The sequence below is a fragment of the Urocitellus parryii genome, chromosome 4, assembly GCF_045843805.1.
Source record: "Urocitellus parryii isolate mUroPar1 chromosome 4, mUroPar1.hap1, whole genome shotgun sequence".
Taxonomy (NCBI): domain Eukaryota; kingdom Metazoa; phylum Chordata; class Mammalia; order Rodentia; family Sciuridae; genus Urocitellus; species Urocitellus parryii.
The window spans coordinates 19,913,854-19,930,451 of NC_135534.1; the positions used below are offsets into that span (position 1 = coordinate 19,913,854).

Genomic DNA, 16,598 nt, shown 5'->3' on the forward strand with positions numbered 1-16,598 from the left:
CCATCTCTTAAAAAAAAGCCCAAGTCAGGTGTGGTTGTGTATGACCATAATCTCAGGGACTTGGGAGACTGAGGCAGGAGAATCACAAGCTTGAGGCCAGTCTGAGCAACTTAGTGAGGCCCTAAGCAACTTAGCAAGACCCTGTCTCAAAATAAAAATAAAAGAAGGCTGGGAATGTGGCTTAGTGGTAAAAACAGCCTTGGGTTCAATCACTGATGCAAAAAAAAAAAAAAAAAAAAGGCCCAATATTTAATCCCTCTATTATTTATTAATAGTGGTTGGTTTGTTCTATAAAGAACATGTTAAGACTCTCTCTCTCTCTTAACTTTATCTTTCTCTGTTCCAACCTAACACAATCAAAATTATCTGTAACTTGTGAGCCATTATTCCAGTGTTATTATCTGGAAAAACAAATAGATTTTATAACAAGCCTTTATATAACAGTAGAATCTAAAGAAAAATCTTAATATTAACCAAATAATCCTGTCCATTTTATCAGCACCTTATTTCTGAATGGTTCTAAAGATGGGACCCAGGGCCTCAAGCCTATTAGGCAAGGCTCTCCCACTGAGCTACCTCCCTAGTCCCCTTATCAGTGCCTTTAATTTAATCTTACTTACCTAATGATGTTTCTGACTAATTTTGAACAATAATTCAATTTGGAGTACCACTGCCATATTTATTTTAATGAAAATTTCTTGAATTTCTCTTTAGGTTTTACGTCTTCTAGATGTTGTTGGATTGCCTGAGCTGGTTATTCAGTTGGCTACATCAGCAATAACTGAAGCAGGTGATGACTGGAAAAGTCAGGTAAAAACTATTATTTGCTTTGTTTTTCTGGACATTGTATTTTAATTTTCTTTGCCCTTTTTTGATATTTGATCTAAATTTGATATTTAGGCTACTTTACGGACATGCATTTTCAAACATCATTTGGATTTGGGTCACAACAGCCAAGCATATGAAGCCTTAACCCAAATTCCTGACTCCAGCAGGTAATCTTACAGTCTTTTTAACACAAGGCAATTTACCAGCCCTGGGGGCTGGGGATGTGGCTCAAGCTGTAGAGCGCTCGCCTGGCATGCGTGCATCCTGGGTTCGATCCTCAGCACCACATATAAACAAAGATGTTGTGTCTGCCAAAAACTAAAAAATAAAGATTAAAAAAAAAAAAAAAAATTTACCAGCCCTGTTTAACCCACTATGGCATTTTACCCTTATAACCCTTTCTTTTCTTCCAGGCAGTTAGATTGTTTACGGCAACTAGTGGTAGTTCTCTGTGAACGCTCACAGCTACAGGATCTTGTAGAGTTTCCTTATGTGAATCTGCATAATGAGGTAATTTTATGTATCCACTGATGTCTAGAAACAACTCTGTTGGTTGTCACGATTGCTACTAACATCGATGCCTCATTGTTTTTCCTACATTAGGTTGTGGCAATAATTGAATCTCGTGCTAGAGCTGTGGACCTTATGACTCACAATTACTATGAACTTCTCTATGCCTTTCACATCTATCGCCACAATTACCGCAAAGGTGAGCAACTGAACAAAGACACTTGGTATTGGAGGCTGCCTTATAAGTTTAATAATATTTTATCAAAAATGTGTGTTGGGCTTATCTAAGCTTTAGTTGTGTTTAAGTACAAGCTTCACTTCATCCTTTTGAAGATTACCTGTTAGCTTTGAAGATGTATTTCTATACTTACCCCATTCTAGAACATTCTCAGATTATTTCCAGTGAGATGGCATTCTATGTGGATTTTCTCTCCAGTTATAAAGGAAGCTTGAGGGGCTTGGGTTATGGCTCAGCAGTAGAGCTCTCACCTTGCATGTTCAAGGCTCTGAGTTCGATCCTCGGCACCACATAAAAATTAAATAAATAAATAAAGTTATCGTGTACAGCTACAAAAAAAATATTTAAAAAAAATAAAATATAGGAAGCTTGAGCTTTTCCACTAGAGATAGTTTTTTTTGTTTTTTGGGTTTTTTTAACTAGTTTTGTGTGTGTAGGCTATTTTACCCGAGGCTTCCTCTCTTTATTTTAGTTGTTGGAGTAAAATTCTGCTACTTAGGTCATCTAAATATAATAGATAGGGCTGCGGTTGTGGCTCAGTGGTATAGCACTCGCCTAGCACGTGTGAGGCCCTGGATTCGATCCTCAGCACCACATAAAAATAAATAAATAAAATAAAGATATTGTGTCCAACTACAACTAAAAAATAAATTCAAAATAAATAAATAAATATAGTACATAGCATTCTTAATTATAGATGGTTGAAATCTCACATCTCTTCAATTTTATGCAAAACCCTTAGAGAGTTGTAAATTTCACAGAGGTTATTGAATGATTTCTTAGTAAATTTTTTTATTAATGATATCCTACTGCCTTCTGAGTGATCTCCTAGTGAACTTTTTTTATTAATGATCCTACTGCATTCTTCTCTCTCTCCTTTCTCTATTTTATTTTAATTTTTTTGGTACTAGGAATTGTACCCACAAGTTTTTAACCACTAAGACACATTTCCAGCCCTTTTTAATATTTTATCTAGAGATAGGGTCCCACTTAGTTGCAAGTGCCTCATTAAGTTGCTGAGGCTGGCTTTGAACTCGCAATCCTCCTACCTCAGCTTCCCAAGTCGCTGGGATTACAGCCAGGCACCACCGTGCCTGGCTCTCTCTTTTTAATTAAATGATAGCCTAGTGAATTCTTATTTTTCACTTTCTTTTTTTGCTGGTAATTGAATCCACAGACTCATACATGCTAAACTTATACAAGCTGAGCTATACCTGCAACCCCTCAACTTTTTAGTTTTTAAGATCTTTCAAGTCTACAGAAAAACTAAATATTAGTACAGTATCACCAACCCATGTATCCTTCACCCAAATTCAACAATTATTACTATTTTGCCACATCTTTTTTCCTATCTTCCTACCTTCCTTATTTCCTTTCTCTCATTTTCTCTACTTATTTACTTAATTATTTGTTTATTTTTTGCTTATCACTTTGAGAGTAAGTTATGGATATCATGTCTATTAACACATAATTAGTCCAGCTGTTTCTCCTAAAGACATTCTTTTACATAATGTTGATGCGATCTTCAAATTAAGAAAATGTGACTAATTTAGTTTGGTTTTATTTATTTGTTTTTCTGGTGGTACTGGGACTCAAACAAGTACTTTATTCCTAAGCTACATCTCCTCTCCAGCTCTTTTTATTCTTTATTTTTGAGACAAAATCTTGGTAATTGCCCTGACCAGCCTCAAACTTGGAAACCTCCTGCCTCAGCCTCCTGAGTAGTGGAATTTTTATAAACATGTATTACTGCTATTCTTTAGATTTTTTATCATGCAGGAAAAGAAATAATTAAAGATCTCTCATTATCTGCTTGCATTGTAATATCCATTGTATCAACCTGATTAGGACCAATTTAGCAAGATTAACTAATGTTCAGTTCTTCTGAAGAGAGACTGTACTTCTTTCTTTCTTTTTCTTTTTTTTTTTTTTTTTTTTTTTTTTTTTTTGTGGTACCAGGGATTGAACTCAGGGGCACTCAACCACTGAGCCACATCCCCAGCCCCATTTTGTATTTTATTTAGAGACAGGGGCTCACTGGGTTGCTTAGTGCCTCGCTAAATTGCTGAAGCTGGCTTTGAACTCATGATCCTTCTGTCTCGGCCTCCCCAGCTGCTAGGATCTCAGGCGTGCATCACCGCACCTGATGAGAGAGAGATTGTACTTCTAACAATGTCCTGTGTATTACAGGAGCTCAAAAAATATTTGCTGTAAATTTTTTTTTTAAATAGTGCAGTTTTTAGGGCTGGGGATATAGCTCAGTTGGTAGATGCATTTATTTAATGGGTCGTATATGCCCAGTTCCTTGTGTTGTATAGTTCCTGCATTTATTGCTATTGCCTTTGCATGCACAAGGCCCTGAGTTCAATTCCCAGCACCACAAAAAAAAGAAAGAAAAAAAAACTTTTTGTTTTGGTTTTTATAGGGTATTTTTAATGAAAACCAAAAAGTATGATTTTTAAATGCCCTGGAGTCCCACGCTATCCTAGAATAATGTATTTTTTAGTATCTCATTCAATGTAATGAATGGTGTTTTGTAGCTCAGTAAAGACATGGGATGTGAGCTAAGGTTGTGGCTGAGTGGTAGCGCACTTGCCTAGCATGTAAGCACTGGGTTCAATCCTAAGCACCACATAAAAATAAATATATAAATAAATAAAATTATTAAGAAATTCCACCAAAAAAAAAAGACATGGTATATAGTTCAGTGCGTACCTAGTATATTCGAACCCTAAGTTCAATTCCCGTTACTGTCCCCTGCCCCGAAAAAAAAGCTAGACTACATTTGGTATGGGGGTGTGTCTAAAAGCCAAAAATTCATCACAAAGAAATGATAAATACTTGAGGTGACAGATAATGTTAATTTGCCTGATTTGCTCATTCCACAATGTATGTGGAATATACCCCATAAATATTGTCAATTAAAAATAAAACTTGGGCTGGCCCTTGCCTACCATGTGTGAGGCTCTGGGTTTGATCCTTAGCACTGCATAAAAATAAACATAAAATAAATGTATGCTGTCCATCTACAACTACAAAATTTTAAATAAACAAAACTTTTTAAAATGTGAAAATTTTAAAAATAAGTAAAGATCAACAATAACATTTCCCATATTTCTCAAACTGTGTTGAAATGCACATAGCATAAAATTGCCATCTTAACCTTTTGTTAAGTGTTCTCATGTGTATGCACCACCATGCCTGGCCCTCTGTGTGTATCTCTAAGGAAACATTTTTTAAATTCTTATGTCTAATTTATTATTGCCTCATAGCTGGCACAGTGATGTTTGAATATGGAATGCGTCTTGGCAGAGAGGTTCGAACTCTCCGGGGACTTGAGAAGCAAGGCAACTGTTATCTGGCTGCTATCAATTGTTTACGACTTATTCGTCCAGAATATGCATGGATTGTGCAGCCAGCATCTGGTGCAGTGGTATGAAAACTTTCCATTTTAGAATTTGGGGATCAATTAATCTTTAGTTTTGTCCTTGCAAAACTATTATCTTATTTTGCATCATTTCATTTAAAATTTCTGCAGAGGTACTTATAAACTTAAACTCTTTGCAGCAATTCAACTATAATAGAATACTGTCCCTTTAATTCCCAAGTTCAGAATTTTTGTAGGAAGACTTATTGTAGAGTGGCTTTGGAGTTAACCTTGTCTGACTTCAGGCAAGTTCTTTAATCTTTTGTTATTTGGTTAACCTCTTGCATAAAATAGGGTTTATAGTGTCTACCTTGTAAAGGATTATTTGGGTATTAAAAGATAATTTGATCCAGGCAGTGGCACATGCCTGTTATCCCAGTGCGTAGGAGGCTGAGACAGGAGAATTGCAAGTTCAAAACCAGCCTCAGCAAAAGCAAGGCCCAGTCTCTAAATAAAACACAAAATAGCCCTGAGGATGTGGCTCAGTGGTCAAGTTCCCCTGAATTCAATCTCCAATACCAAAAAAAAAAAAAAAGATAATTTGAGTACATTGCCTAAAACAGTGATAGTGTCTGGCCCACAAAAAGTGTTTAATAAACAATTGCTTTTATTTCAAACATGTTTATTAATTCAGTTTGCAATTGTTTTAAAGAATACAAACCTTTGAATTTTTCCCACCATGCTCATGGGTCACATATGCCCAGTTCCTTGTGTTGTATAGTTCCTACATTTATTGGCTATTGCCTGGGATTTTCAATAGAAATTATAACTTTGGAACTAAGGAAAACCATGTGACTTATATGGAGATCAAGTCCATGTCTTTGGACTTAGTAATGCTTATAGTAAAGTGAGCCAGCTTGGCAGATGACTCCATTTGATAGCCACAGCACCTGTGTAAGAAGAATTGTGCTGGGTGAAGTAAAAATAATTTCTATTGAAAAGATTTAAGCATGTAATCTCTAAATCGCTGTTAATGATATCAAAATAAAAATACCAATTTTCACAGTTTAATCTTTGTTTTGTCTTATCAGTATGATCGCCCTGGAGCATCCCCTAAAAGGAATCATGATGGAGAGTGCACAGCTGCCCCAAGTGAGTCAAGGTCTCATGCTGATCTTTGCTGAACAGTAGTTATATTTTCAGTAGATCTATAGATGGTTATATATAACATAGACAGTTATAACTATATGTTATATACTATAAATAATATACAATAGTGACATTAAAATATGGCAAAATTCCTTTTTTTTGTTTTCAGCATTTTAATCTGCTGAAGGTTTTCTGGTATGGTAGCCCTTTGAAAATACTCTATGGTACTATGAGAAATGAAAATGCTTAAAAGACAGTGTTTTTGTTGCCTGTTGTATTTAAATCAGCTTAATACCATTTTTTTCCTCTGGTTCCTTTAATATTACCAGGGGGACATGAAGTCTTTCATTAAGAGCCTGTGCTGTAGATTTGAACACACCTGGTTTTAATTCTGCCTCTCTCACCTTGGCCATGTTCCTTTCTTGTTGATAGAGATGGTAGTGTTTCACAGTTGTAAGACTTAAATAAAGTTACATGTAAATAACTGGTAAGCACCTCCTCGACCACAGCTGGTGATTAGAGTGCTTTGACTTGACTCATCAGTACAAGTGAAGCAAGGATGTTGCTAATTTTTAAAATTAGCTTTTACTGAGGCCCAACTGAATGTTCACTTAATGTTTAGTGGAAAATGACAACAGTACCTTAATCTAACAGACAAATCTTTTGTACTTTGGGAATTGAAAGTAATTTTCTTTTGATTTCTAGCCAATCGGCAAATTGAAATCTTAGAACTGGAAGATCTGGAGAAAGAGTGCTCCTTGGCTCGCATTCGTCTCACTCTGGCTCAGCATGATCCGTCAGCAGTTGCAGTTGCAGGTAAGAATTTAAAACCTCTAATGTGTCAGTACAGTAGCAACTGTAGGGCTAAGCAGTGTGCTGGGTGGGTACAGAGTGAAGGGTTGTTAACTCTGAGATATTCATCGACAAAGCAAAGCAGATACCCTTGGGTGAACTAACTAGCCATTTTCCATTTCCACAGGAAGTTCCTCAGCAGAGGAGATGGTTGCTCTCTTGGTTCAGGCTGGCCTCTTTGACACCGCCATATCACTCTGTCAGACTTTTAAGCTTCCCTTAACACCAGTCTTTGAGGGGCTTGCTTTCAAGTATGTAAAAACTTATATTTTAATAGACTTGATTTTCTAATGCAAAGATATTATCCTATTACTTAATGTGAGGCAGTGATCACAAACCAGTAACCTGCCTGTAAGCCAGTTAGTTAGATTGGTACTGTAAGCCTTTTATGTTTAAAAGAAGTGAGTTTTTTGTTTTGTTTTGTTTTGTTTTTAATTATGCAATAAGTTTTTGCAGTGACTTTTTAAAAATTTTTTTTTGGTTACAGTTGGGCACAATACCTTTTTTTTTATTAATCTTGGAGGGGCTGCTCAGCAGTAGAGCACTTGCCTAGCAAGTGCGAGGCGCTGGGTTTAATCCTTAGCACCACATAAAAATAAATAAATAAAATAAAGGTATTGTGTTTGACTACAACTAAAATATAATATATATATATATATATATATATATTATTATTTTTTTTTTTTATGTAATCTTGGGGCATGGGGTTAGAAATGATGGTGGAATTGACGGACATCATTATCCAGAGTACATGTATAAAGACACGAATTGGTGTGAATATACTTTGTATAAACCAGAGATATGAAAAGTTTGTGTTCTGTATGTGTAATATGAATTGTAATGTATTCCATTGTCATATATAAGTTAAAAAAAAGTAATATTGATTTATAGCTTCTCATGAGAAGTCAGAAGAGTAGACCAGCCTGAGTTAGGTAATGGTGTCCACTGTAGATAAGGCATATTTTTATTCTTTTCAGTCCTTTAAGACATCTGTTGACCCCCTCTTCGGTGTATTATAAAGCACCATATCTCACCATAATTGTTGCCATACCATTAAGGCACATTTATGAGTGTACTATGCATCCTAATTTTGTATCAAAGACAGTTTAGTAATAAATGAATTGTAAGCATATTAGTGCAACTTAAAAAAAAAAGAAATAGCTTTGCATGATGATTGTGCAGTAAAATACAGTATTTCTGGGCTGAGGTGTAGCTCAGTGGTAGGATTGCTTGCCTAGCTCATAGAAGGACCTGAGTTCTATCCATAGTACCCCAAAAATAAAAATTTTAAAAAGTTCTTATTTAATTGACCTTATACCTATTAGTAAAGTGGTTTGTGAATTAGAAATATTTTTAAACATTCAGAATTTGTCATCATTAATTTTCTCCTGGAAGTAAAGTATCTCTGACACCTAATTGGTGGCCCCTTATGGGTCATCCAGTTATGTGGCTTTGAGAAGGAAGAACTAATACTCCAGTAATAAATTTAGCAATATACTAGAGCTAAAGTTGTCTTCGTATCTCTAGTTTTAGTAGCAAGGTGAAGTGGTTGCACTTCAGCAGTTAGTTTACTGGTGAGGAACCGTTTTCGTTGCAGATGCATCAAGTTACAGTTTGGAGGAGAGGCAGCACAAGCAGAAGCCTGGGCCTGGCTGGCAGCCAATCAGCTGTCCTCCGTCATCACTACTAAAGAATCAAGGTACATCCCTAGTGTTCTGGTTCTGGCTGGGTTTACTCTTAGTCAGCAAGTTGGCACATACCTATAGTCCCAAGCACTAGGAAGGTCATTTGAGCTCACAAGTTAGGGACTAGTCTGGGCAAAATAGCAAGGCCCCCTCTTAAAAAAGGAAAGTATTCTTTAAGGCAAAATTATATATTTACTTGGCTTTAGAACATCATGTTCATTTTTTTCCCCATTCCTTCCATTGGGCTAACACTGCATTGCTGTCATCACAGTGTCCCCTTATAACTTGTTTCTAGCTAATCTGTAGCAACCCCGCCAACCCCCATTGTCTATTATACCTTCCTTAGATCTTCTCTCCATATACTTTTCCAGTGCACCCAGTGATGTACCTGAATGTACATCAGTTTCTTCTTCACAATCCTCAAATAATCTAACATCAGTAAACTCTTTTCTGAAATTCATTTACACTTGTATTATGCATCTTGGCATTTTAGAATGGTAGAGAATATGGACATTGTTTTAATTTCTGATGCTTTAACAGAATACCTGAGTTTGGGTATATGTAACAGCAGAATTTTATTTGGCTCACAGTTCTGGAGCCTAGGAAGTTCAACGTCAAGGTGCTCAGGGCCTTCTTTCTTCATCATTCCATGGCAGAAGGTAGAAGGACAAGAAAGGGCTAAGTGTGCCTTTCTAGCAAATTCTACACTCCCAATAACTAACCCACTCCCACAATAAGGACATTAATCCTTTCCATATGTGAGGACAGAGCCTCTTATTAGGCCCCACCTCCCCATACTATCCCATTGGGGATTGAGTTCCCAACACATGAACTTTGAGAGACTGTTCAATCCATAGCAGCAGTTCTCTGATATTACTTTTCAACCCCTAAATTAGCACATCAGAATTGCTTATTAAAACAGATTATGAGATAGCACCCTATTCTAAGTCAGAACTTCTACATGATTCTAATGTTTGTTCAAGTTTGGGAACCACTAAAAAAAAAAAATCTGAGCCAGTTTGCTTCCCTCTGCTGAAATCCTTAAACAAATTAAATTAATTGTAGAGTAATATTAATATGTGGTTAGTGGAGCCAGGCACGGTGGCGCACACCTGTAATCCTGCAGCTCAGGACACTGAGACAGTAGGATCATGAGTTCAAAGCCAGCCTCAGCAACATCAGGGCACTAAGCAACTCAGTGAGACCCTTTCTCTAAATAATACAAAAATTGGGTTGGGGATGTGGTTCAATGGTTGAGTGCCCCTGAGTTCAAACCCTAGTACCGCACCCCCCCCTCTCTCCCCCGCCCCCCCCCCCTGCAGAAGTGATTAGTAGGAGAAAAACATAAGAACCAAAATCTAAGTCATCTAGGTTCCAGTACTATTCCAAGTCATAGCGAACCTAAGTGTATTAGTTACCCTTCTAAAGGTCTTTCTTTGTAAATACATACTATAAATAGTACTATAAATCACTGTTAAGAATATGAAACTCTTGCCAGGCTCAGTGGTACACACATGTAATCCCATGTGACTGGGGAGGCTGAGGCAGGATGATCACAAGTTCAAGGCCAGCCTGGGAAATATAGACTGTCTTAAAATAAAAAATAAAGCCTAGCATGCTTGTGATCTTAGCAGCTTGGGAGGCAGAGGCAAGAGGATTAGAAGTACCAGGCCAATTTTAGCAATTTAGCCCAACCCTGTCTTAAAAAGTTAAAAAAAATTAAAAAGGGCTGGGGATGTAAATAAATAAAAAAATAAAAGGGCTGGGGTTATAGCAGGGGTAGAGTGCCTCTGGGTTTACTCTTTGGTTTTAAAAATAATATTAATAATAATAATCTGAAACTCTTCACCAACCAGGGACAGACTTCAAATTTTTTTTTAAATCTAAAAGTTGGGCTGGGGCTGTAGCTCGTGGTAGAGTGCCTCCCTTGCTTATGTAAGGCACTGGGTTCAATCCTCAGCACCACATAAAATAAATAAATATACTGTGTGTTTATCTACAACTGAAAAATATTTTTTAAAAAAAAATCTGAAATTCATTTGTCCTTTTTGATGTTTTCAAGTGCTACAGATGAAGCATGGCGACTATTGTCTACTTATCTAGACAGGTACAAAGTGCAGAATAACTTATATCACCACTGTGTAATCAATAAGCTCTTGTCCCATGGAGTGCCTCTGCCCAATTGGCTTATAAACAGTTACAAGGTATGTAACATCTTAACTTGTTGAGATTAAGAACCCGCTCTTTACCATTCTAAATAACTTAATGAGATAATTTTTTTAAAAAAAGGTTTGATAATTTATGGAAACATACTGAATTAAATACCGTGGGCAGTTTCTCAGTCATAGCTAAAATCACTAACAACAATGCCATACCATGGTATTTAAAGTTCCACTGGTTACTAATTAGATAAATGCCTGCCTATATGCTAAATGAATAGTGAGCATATGTTCAGAATAATGAGTATATGCAGGACATAGTTTCTACTGTTAACTTAAAACATTCATGTCAGTATGTGGAGTAGTTTCAAATGCAACAGTTTGTTTAAATTGGTATTGTCAAAATTGAGTTTGTGGATGATCTATGAGTCTGGTTATCATTACCATAAAGAAATAACCTTTGGCCGGATGCAGAGGCACATGCCTGTAATCCTAGTGGCTTGGGAAGCTGAGATAGGAAGATCGCAAGTTCAAAGCAACAGTGAGGTGCTAAGCAACTCAGTGAGACCCTTTCTCTAAATAAAAAACAAAATAGGGCTGGGGATATGGCTCAGTGGTCAAGTACCCCTGAGTTCAATCCCTTGTACCCAAAAATAAATAAATTTAATTTAATTTTTGAAAAATAAAAGAGAGGCTGGGATCGTGGCTCAGTGGTGGAGAGCTTACCTAGCATGGGTAAGGCACTGGTTTTGATTCTCAGCACCACATACAAATAATAAAATAAAGGTCTATCAACAACTAAAAAATACTTTAAAAATAAACAAATTAATAAATGAGAAAGAAATAACTTTGGGCTGGGGATAGAGCTCAGTTGGTAGAGTGTTTGCCCCACAATCACAAGGCCCTGGGTTCAATCCCCAGCACCACAAAAAAAGGAAAGAAAGAAATCACCTTGCCAGACACAGTGGCACACACCTCTGGTCCCAGCAGCTCAGGAAGCTGAGGCAGGAGGATTGCACTTTCAAAGCCAGCCTCAGCAATTAGCAAGGCCCTAAGCAATTTAGTGAGACCCTGTCTCAAAGTAAAAAGGACTAGGGATGTAGCTCAGTGATGAAGTGCTCCCTGGGTTAATTCCCTAGTACCAAAAAACAGAAATCACCTTAGAGCTGGGGATGTACCTTGGTGGTAGAGTTGTCACCTAGCAGCACCATCCCCAGTACTTCAAAAGAGAAACAAAAGAAAAACCTGAGGCAGGCTAACTTTATAAAGAAAGAAGTTTAGGGGGCTGGAGATGAGGCTCAAGTGGTAGCGCGCTCGCCTGGCATGCGTTAGGCACTGGGTTCAATCCTCAGCACCACATAAAAATAAAATAAAGATTGTGTCCACCTAAAACTAAAAAATAAATATTAAAAAGAAAGAAAGAAAGAAATGTGTCTGGCTAATAGTTTGGGATGCTGAAAATCCAAGAATATGTAGTGCCATCCATTTGGCTACCATGAGTGCCCTCTTGGCAGTGTCATATCGTGCAGATATGCCATGGTGTGAAAGGGCTGGGCTCACTTTTAATAATTCACTCTCAAGAACTACTGTAATCCCTCTAGGTAGTACCCTTATTGATCTAAGGACCACCCCCGAGGCCCTATCACTTAAAGATTCCAACATTTCCCAAAGTCACCACATTAGGGACCAAGCCTCCAACATATGAGCTCTTGAGGGACAACCATAGCAGATTATCTGCATCAGAATTATTAGAATGGTGGACTTCTTTAAAATATAGATTCAGCTACCTCAAATAGAATAAGGAAAGAGAACCTAAGGTTAAAAATTAAAAAAAAAAAAAAAAAAGAAGAAGAAGAATTTAGGAGCTCGGGTTGTGGCTCAGTGGTGGAGTGCTTGCCTCACATGAGTGAGGCACTGGGTTCAATTCTCAGCACCACATATAAATAAATAAATAAAATAAAGGTCCATCAACAAAAAAATATTTTGAAAAAGATAATCTATAGTCTAAAATAAGGAAAGCTGATTTTAAGTTAAAAAATAGAGAAAATAAGATGATAAAAGAAAGAATGTAATCAAATCAGAACTTAGAAAACATTTAACATAATTAATAGCATTCTTCCAAACTGAGACTATATTCATTCTTCTCTCAGAGGAGACAGTACCAATTAGGTATAAATTTAAACTGGTGATTCTTTGAACGACTTTTGCATTTGTCATTTATATATATATATATTTTTTTTTTCTTGTAGTACTTAAGATTGAACTCAGAGGAGTGCTTTACCACAGAGCTACATCCCTTTTTTTTTTTTTTTTCATTTTGAGATGGTGTCCTACTGAGTTGCTGAAGTTAGCCTCAAATTTGCAGTATTCCTGTCTGGTGTGTCTCAGTGGTAAAAGCACCCTGACTTCAATCCCTAGTACCAAAAAAAAAAAAAAAAAAAAGTAAGTGCCAGGGAATCAGACACTCAGCATCCTTTGCTCTGTGCTTGGGTAAAATGGAAGGAGGTATACATTCTAAATCACTGAATTTTTAGCTGGGCTGGTGGTACATACCTGTAATCCCAGCAACTCGAAAGGCTGAGGTAAGAGGATCACAAATCTGAGGCTAGTATGAGCAATTTAGCAAAATGAAAAATAAAAAGGGTTGGGGTAGCTCAGTGGTAGAGTACCCTTGAATTCAGTCCTCAGTACGAGCCAGCAGGGAAATATCACTGGCTTTTTACAGAAAGTTGATGCTGCTGAGTTGCTTCGTCTATACTTGAACTATGACCTTTTGGAAGAAGCTGTGGATTTGGTCTCTGAGTATGTGGATGCTGTACTGGGAAAAGGACATCAGTACTTTGGAATTGAGGTAGGTACATATAAATATTTCTTTTTAATTCTGTATTAACATATCAAGTAAGATAAGGATCTGAAAGTAAATTAAATGTATATTAGTCTGACCTTTATTGTTTGCAGTTAAATAAATATTGGCCCTGTAGGTATATCTAATTTCCTGTTTATAAAATGGGGATACATTTCTTTTTTCTCCATTAAAAGAATGTGGTTTTTGCACTAAGAGTATAGTTCAGTGATAGAGCACTTGCCTACCATGCATAAAGCCCTGGTTTATTCTCCAGCACCATAGAAGTAAGGGGGCAAGGAAAAATGTGGCTTTAGTTAGTATTTGGTGTTTTGTGTAGAGGGATTATGCCATCTCTACAGGGTTTTCTTTTACCTGGTACTTGGGATTAAACCCAGGATGCTTAACCACTGAGCCACATCCCCAGCCCATTTTATTTTTTATTTTGAGACAGAGTTTGACTAAGTTGCTTAGGTCCTTGCTAAGTTGCTAAGGCTGATCCTGCCTGGATTTACAGACATGCCTCAACATATCCAGCTCTACAAGGTTTTCTTATTTAATCCTTACAACAGCCTTATCAATAAGAGACTGTTTTATTCCTTATTTCTTAGAACGTCTGATGAGCCAGGCACAGTAGTGCATACTTGTAATCCCAGCAACTCTGGAAACTGAGGCAGGAGATCCCAAGTTCAAGGCCAGCCTAGGCAATTTAGCAAGACCCTATCAAATTTTTAAAAAATTAAATGGTGTGGGGAATCCGGGTATGGTGACACACAACTGTACTCTCAGTGGCTCAAGAGGCTGAGGCCAGAGGATCACAAGTTCAAAGCCAGCCTCAGCAATTTAGCAAAGCCCTAAGCAACTCAGTGAGACCCTGTCTATAAATAAAATATTTTAAAAAGGGGGCTGGGGCCAGGCGTGGTGGAACATGCCTGTAATCCCAGTGCCTCAGGAGGCTGAGGCAAGAGGATCAAGAGTTCAAAGCCAGCCTCAGCAAAAATGAGGCGCAAAGCAACTCAGTGAGTCCCTATCTCTAAATAAAGTACAAAATAGGACTGGAGATGTGGTAAGTGGTCGGGTGCCCTTGAGTTCAATCCCCAGAAACCTCTGCCCACCAAAGGGTGGGTGGGGCTTGGGGATATGTCTAAATGGTTAAGCGCTGCTGGGTTCAATCTCTGGTACCAAAAAATAGGGGATGGGGATATAACTCAGTGGAAGAACACCCCAGGTTCCATCTCTAGCATCAATAAATCAGAAAACAGGCCCAGAGGTTACACATTCCAAATCTGAAACAGATTATGAATAGATGAGCCAGGTCTAAACAGGTCTGGCTTATTATAGAGCTGAGTTCTTAAATTATCAAGGAAGTATTCAGAACTTTGAAAGTTGAGCTTTCCTGTCCTTTTCCAGTTTTGTTTTTGCTTTTAGTATTTTGTTTTCAGATAATTTGAATTTAAAATTTTAAATTAAATTTCAGACTGAAATAGAGAATAGTTTCAATTTGTCCATCTCAAAAAGAGTTGTTAAAGTGTATTTATCCTTAATAGACTTTAGGGCTCCTTTAAGATTGAGTTGACCCTTTTGAATCAAACTGTGAAATATATCAAATTAGATGTAATGTTTTGAACTACCAACAATAAAAAAAAAAAGATTGAGTTGAAATAAATTTTTAAATATATTTGATTTAACTGAGAAGGACAGTTTCCCCAGTTGAAAAGAAATATAGGAGGATCTTAACTGGTAATTAGAGTCTTGTGGACCTATTATTCAGAAGAAGCAGTGCACTTTCAGATTTTTTTCAAATATCATTTTCCTTTCAGTTTCCACTGTCTGCAACAGCCCCAATGGTGTGGCTCCCATACTCCTCTATTGATCAGCTTCTCCAGGCTCTGGGAGAGAACAGTGCCAACAGTCACAACATCGCAGTATGTAAACTCTTTAATGAGTTGTCTTCTGTGAACTCCTGCAGTAGTAAGCTATACTTAACAAGTTGATCTTCAATTCCTAAGGACTAGAGGGAGAGCAAAAGCCAAATATTTATCCCTGTTAACATGCTGTTCCAATCCCTTTATAAATAAAGTCAATGATTTAAGCAACTTTTCCCAAAAAAAAATAAATAAATAAACTAATGAGAAACCATGCATTAATTACACAGAGACAGACTGCATTCAGTCCATTTTTAAAGAAGTTTACAGGGTTGGGGTTGTGGCCCAGTGATAGAGCACTCACCTAGCACATGTGAGGCACTGGGTTTGATCCTCAACACCACATATCTAACATCAGTCTTTTTTAATCCTGGAATTACTCTGTAACGATTTCCTTCTTTTCCTTTACAGCTATCCCAGAAAATACTTGACAAATTAGAGGACTACCAGCAAAAAGTTGATAAGGCAACACGTGATTTATTATACCGCCGGAACTTGTGATGAGGATTGTTACTAGCCTTTGAAACCACTTGGTGCCTCTTAGGGCTTAAGACTACTCTACCAGGAACCCTGTACTCAAGGCTGATTTTTGTAAATGATGTGTACAACACTCAAGTCTGCATCCTGCACAGAACAGGAGAGCAGAAGAGTCAGAGGACCTGTGCTTGCTGGTGGTGCTAACACAATTTCTGCTTTTCAACCTTGGTCTCTCAAACAGCTACTTTTGTATATGATTCACAGCTTTTTTAGAGTTTATATATTTTTTTATAAACTATTGAAGACATTCTTTATCTGCAAATTAAGACCTACTCTCACGTTCCAAAATAGCTGATGGTTGTTGGTTTGTTATAGCTGACCACCAAAAGCAGTCATTGCAAATATTTTAATTCTTCCCTATCACTTTTTGTATTTCAATGGAATTATTTTGGTCCAGAACTGACATGTATTTTCTGTATTGCAAATGGAGGCTAATGACTTTATGTACTCTTTTCATTATTTATTGTGGAGTTTTTGTATGATCTTCAATAAAGTATTAAATAATT

At 37.1% G+C, this 16,598-nt stretch overlaps 1 protein-coding gene across 4 annotated transcripts in view; it reads left to right on the forward strand.

The window, feature by feature from the left end:
• Positions 1 to 16,598, forward strand: part of Nup160 (nucleoporin 160) — a 54,444-nt gene extending 37,846 nt beyond the window's left edge. For 2 of the 4 annotated variants that reach the window (XM_077797457.1, XM_077797455.1), the window contains exons 24-36: positions 715 to 810; positions 901 to 995; positions 1,242 to 1,338; positions 1,432 to 1,537; positions 4,849 to 5,009; positions 6,035 to 6,095; positions 6,798 to 6,908; positions 7,072 to 7,195; positions 8,542 to 8,643; positions 10,692 to 10,833; positions 13,514 to 13,639; positions 15,451 to 15,555; positions 15,967 to 16,598. In XM_077797457.1, coding sequence (XP_077653583.1) covers positions 715 to 810; positions 901 to 995; positions 1,242 to 1,338; positions 1,432 to 1,537; positions 4,849 to 5,009; positions 6,035 to 6,095; positions 6,798 to 6,908; positions 7,072 to 7,195; positions 8,542 to 8,643; positions 10,692 to 10,833; positions 13,514 to 13,639; positions 15,451 to 15,555; positions 15,967 to 16,056 — 1,416 coding nt within the window. In that variant the 3' untranslated portion in view covers positions 16,057 to 16,598. Of the gene's footprint in view, positions 1 to 714; positions 811 to 900; positions 996 to 1,241; positions 1,339 to 1,431; positions 1,538 to 4,848; positions 5,010 to 6,034; positions 6,096 to 6,797; positions 6,909 to 7,071; positions 7,196 to 8,541; positions 8,644 to 10,691; positions 10,834 to 13,513; positions 13,640 to 15,450; positions 15,556 to 15,966 lie in introns of those variants that run through there. The other 2 variants (XM_077797456.1, XM_077797458.1) reach the window with 2 other exon arrangements.